The sequence below is a fragment of the Azolla caroliniana genome, unplaced genomic scaffold (genome assembly GCF_043228905.1).
Source record: "Azolla caroliniana isolate FFs.n. ecotype wild unplaced genomic scaffold, voAzoCaro1.0.p SCAF_1, whole genome shotgun sequence".
In the NCBI taxonomy this organism is placed as follows: domain Eukaryota; kingdom Viridiplantae; phylum Streptophyta; class Polypodiopsida; order Salviniales; family Salviniaceae; genus Azolla; species Azolla caroliniana.
In genome coordinates this window covers 25156715-25161597 of record NW_028230436.1, presented here as the reverse complement: position 1 = coordinate 25161597, position 4883 = coordinate 25156715, and the positions used below count along the sequence as shown (strand labels likewise).

Sequence of the window (4883 nt, the reverse complement as noted above, 5' to 3'; positions counted from 1 at the left end):
AATATGTTGAAGATTAATAATTGAACTCTAATGGTTCATCAATACGAGAAGACACACATGGTTTGGATATAAGCATGCTTGCGACTTTGTATCCATGTATATGATCACCATTGCATTCACGCAAGCATGCCATTTGGTGATCATGCATTAGCTTGTGTGAAGTGGTGACATTTCATAATATTATGCATATACTTTGGATTATCAACGAAAATTTGCAATGAATATTATAATGTATGTTAATGGTTAAGGTTAAAGATATTTTTTAAAGAAATCATGGCTTCAAATCTTTGCCATGACTATTGCATTTTGTATGTATGCTCATGACAAATTAACTAAATATATGGCATATTTGATGCTTGATTTAGCTTCTACATGATTGAGTTATTTTTATGGATTTATCTTATGTTTCTTAAAAATTGATTTTAGAGGTTACCCGGTTTTGCACCTTATGTTTTAAGAAACATACATGTAAATTGATTTTGGAGGTTACCTTGTTTTGCGAGGTTCAAACCTTATATTTTTGTAGATAGTTATTTGAAGAGAAAAAACCTTCGGAATGAAATAGAACAAAATGAAAAGTATTGCATTATTTATAAATGGTATTGATCATTTAAGGTGCAGGCTCAAATATAGCCCACACATGTCATTATTGGGTTCCTAGCTATGACCAAAGTAGTACATGTTGAAGTTAGTACTCTCCATACAAGGCCATTAACAAGTGGATCATATGTTTATGGTATTTTGACCACACGATAGGTGGAGTGGATGGCAGGAAGGGTTGATCTTTATGTGTTGGGGTTGTCCAATCAATATCAGTAATTGAAATCAATAAGATGCAGTGTAGTATTTTTATTAGCTTACATGTTTGTCGCTTCTGCTTCACACAAGGGTGATCATTGTGATTAAGCACCCTTAAAACCGTTCTTTTCTTAATATGAGTATTCATTGCTTTATCATTAGTATTTGAATCATAATAGGTTTCAATTGCTCGAGTTCCACAATCCAAAGTTGGATTGACAAGCTATTGCCATCAACTTCTACCAAATGTGGTATTGGCCCTTGTCCATTTTTACTCATGACTCCATGAACTCCTTTGGATACTAACTCCGTTCTTCTAGAAATTAATGTATCCGGACTTATGCTTATTGGTATTCTATCCCAATTGAATTACCATGCTCTCCTATACCCCCTTGCATTTTACCAAAGTAAGTTTTTGAAATAAGAATCAACACTCAAAACAATGTCATATATATTTAAATGTAAATGTAAGTAATGTAACGAGCAATTGGAAATGCAACTTATTATGCATGCTTTTTAGCTAGATTGTAGGATACATATACATTACATGTTAGAGCCTTACTTGAAGCCAAAGATCACCTTGTCTAAAGGATGAGAGGGAACATCGTCATCACTTTCACATGTTTGTGTTTTTAAATGGTGGTGAACCGTGAGAGTACCAACATGTATTGCTCTCATGAATGGAATATACCAAAAGGTCATTAAATTTTTGAAATAAGCAAATCACTATTCTTTTTTCGCAAAAGCTAAATTGATCCCACATTGATGCAATTGAGGGATAATTAAACCATCTCTAGTTCACATCAAGATCTCATAAATATCATGATTATACCGTTCTCCAAAAGTGTGTATAGACACTTGAGTTTGTCATAAAACTAAGGCTTCATGAAAAAATTATAGTTCTATATACAAAAGTCATTGATCCAGTTACAAAACTGGGGTTTCATAACTGATGCATTGTGGGCATGCTCGCTGATATAGGCATCCATGGTACATACATCAATATAAACATCCATGGTACATTATGATCACTATTTTGTGCCTTTCTCTAAGCACCAAGCTTGTGCTTTATGCCCTAAAGATTGCGAACTCTCAAGTTTCCCTAGATCTACCCATCATTGGTATAATTTTTTTTTTTATTACAAAAAGATACACCCCGGTATTATAAAATCATAAAAAATACAAAAGTTGTGTTGGATAAACGAATATACCAACCGATTCCCTTGTACTCTCATCATGGCCGATTTGATGTGTATATACAATAACCACACAGTTTTTTGTACATTGATGTTCAATATTCCTTGCTTTCTCCAAGCACTGAGCTTGGGTTCATGACCCTTGATTTGTGAACTCAAGTTCCCCTAGATCTATGCATTATGGGCAGAAATTTTATTACATGTTCATCAACATCCATGATATATATTCATGTTCATAGGTTGCAGATTCAGGTCCCCTTATATACATCACCCATTGATATAGAAATCCATGTTAATCTCATCAGTAAATGCATCCATGACAAGTTCATTGATGTGGATATTAATGGTATGTTCATGTTTATGAGTTGTGAAAACCCACTAGATCTATCAACTCATCCATGATCAATATAGGCATCCATAGTATGCTCATTGACATAGACATTCATGGCATGCTCATATTCTTGCTTTCTCCAAGAATCATGTTTTATTCTAATCATGTTTTCGATTTTTTTTGCATCCTCTAACATACCAGCACTTCCAAATATATCAGCCATGAGAACATATGCCGCCGCACCACTATTATCTAGTTGTATGGCTTGATCAAAAGACAATCTCCCAAGCTTCACATTTCCCCATTTCCTACAAGCACCCAATAGTGAAATCCATATGGCTGAATACTCAAAAAATGGCATTGCCTTGATCACTGAAATAGCCTTATCAAATTGCCCCCCACATCCAAATACTACAACCATGCAATTAAGATGCTCTAAGTTTGGAGAAATACAATATTTTGTAGTCATAATCTCAAAAAGCATTTTGGCATCGTTTATGAGCCCAGAGTGAGCACATGCACTCAACACACATAATAATGTTATGCTGTCAGGTGATATGCCCTCACTTTCCATGTGTTTGAGACACTTCAGGGCTTCATGTCCTTGTCCTTGTTGAGCATAGCCAGCAATAAGGGCTGACCAAGCAATCACATCTCGAAGATGAAGCTCTTCCAATACTTTTCTTGCTTTCTCAAGCATACCACATCTAGCATACATATCAACCAGAGCAGTGCCAAGAACTACATCCTTCTCCAACAATTTCCTTTTCACGACCTCATCATGAATTTGCTTGCCCTTGTCTATAGCACCCATGCTTCCACAGGCCTTTAGAGTGCAAATAAATGTAATAGAATCAGGTGATAAGCCCTCCTTTTGCATTCTTTTGAAACTATCGAGTGCTTCATGGCTTTGTCCATGTTGAACATACCCAGAAATTAATGCAGACCATGTGATGACATTGCGATTAGAATGGTCTTCAAGTGCTTTTTGGGCTTTGTCAAGCATTCCACATTTAGCATACATATCAACTAAAGCGTTACCAAGCACAATATCCTTCTCTATGAAGTTTCGGCTCCTAATTTGATCATGAATTTGTTTGCCTTTTTCTGTAGCCCCTATATTGCCACATGCCTTCAAGATAGAAAGGTAAGTGACTCCATTGGGAGGAAGACCCTCATTTTCCATTTGTTTGAAACAATTTAATGCCTCTTGGTCATGCCCTTGCTGAGTATACCCTGTGATTAATGCATTCCAACAAATGGAGTCTCGAGCAAAAAGCCCGTCAAGCACTTGTTGAGCTTTTTCGAGTGCACCACATTTTGCATACATATCCACTAAAGCAGTGCTAAGAACGATATCATTCTCCAACAATCCTCTCCTGAGAAGCTTTTCATGAATTTCTTCACCTTTCTCGATAAGGCCAATGCTGCTACATGCTTTCAGAATCAAAATAAAGGTGATTGAATCAGAAGCAAGACCTTCACTTCGCATTTGTTCATAGATGCTCAATGCTTTGTTATTTTGTTCATTTTGCACACATCCGTCGATCATAATATTCCAAGAAACTACATCTCGGACTGGAAGCTCTTCAAGCACGTCTTGCGCTTTATTAATCAATCCACATTTCGCATACATATCCACTAGTGCATTTCCAAGTGCGATATCTTTGAATAGAAAGCAATTAGAAACAATCTTTACATGAATTCTTATGCCCATTTCTACATCTCTTGCTATGCTACATGCTTTCAAGATGCAAATAAAGGTGATGGTATCAGGAGAAATGCCCTCGTTTTGCATCATTTCGAAGCATTTTAAAGCTTCATAAACTCGGCCTTCTTGTGCATAACCTGAAATTAACGCATTCCATGATATAACATTTCGGGTTGGTAACTTTTCGAGCACTTTTTGTGCTTTCAAAAGAGCACCACATTTAGCATACATGCTGATCAAAGTGGTTGCTAGATACAGGCTTTTTTCAAGCAACCCTTTCCTCACAATATATGAATGTATTCTAGAACCTTCAGAAAGATCCTTCCTCTGAGCACAACCTTTGAGAAATGCCACAACATTGAAATCTTCTTTAGACATTCTCTTCATTTCTGTTTAAGTGTTGATACCATAATTTTCTTTTCCCCTGTTTTCTCTTTGTATTCCCATGTTTAGGATGGCCAATCTACATCTATTAATAGGAGCCTCTTGTTTTTCACAATGCTCTGTTTGATCTGCCATGTTCTGTCCCAAATCAGAAACAGAGTCATCTTAGGAAGAGTACATCAATCTGAGGGTTAAGCATAAAATGGATTTGCCATTTTTTGGGGGGAAAAAAACGGATTTGCCAATAGAGTGCAGGCTGGTCTAGTTCTTACTAAATACTTCTGTTTCTAGGGGCTTTGTTCATACTCATGGACACCAAAGCCATGCTCTGTTTGTTCTGCCATGTTCTGTCCCAAATCAGAAACAGAGTCATCTTACGAAGCGTACATCAATCTGAGGGTTAAGCATAAAATGGATTTGCGATTTTTTGGGGAAAAAAAACACGGATTCGCCAATAGAGTGC

The 4883-nt window shown here is 36.5% G+C and overlaps 1 protein-coding gene across 1 annotated transcript; it reads right to left on the bottom strand.

The window, feature by feature from the left end:
- Nucleotides 1–1404: 1404 nt before the first annotated feature.
- On the bottom strand, nt 1405–4628 carry LOC147869242 (pentatricopeptide repeat-containing protein At3g57430, chloroplastic-like). Its single transcript, XM_087327681.1, has 2 exons — nt 2014–4628; nt 1405–1858 (listed from the first exon to the last, which is right to left on the bottom strand). The coding sequence occupies exon 1, from the start codon at nt 4421–4423 to the stop codon at nt 2387–2389; it is 2037 nt and encodes a 678-aa protein (XP_087183807.1). The 5' UTR covers nt 4424–4628; the 3' UTR covers nt 1405–1858; nt 2014–2386.
- Nucleotides 4629–4883: the final 255 nt, after the last annotated feature.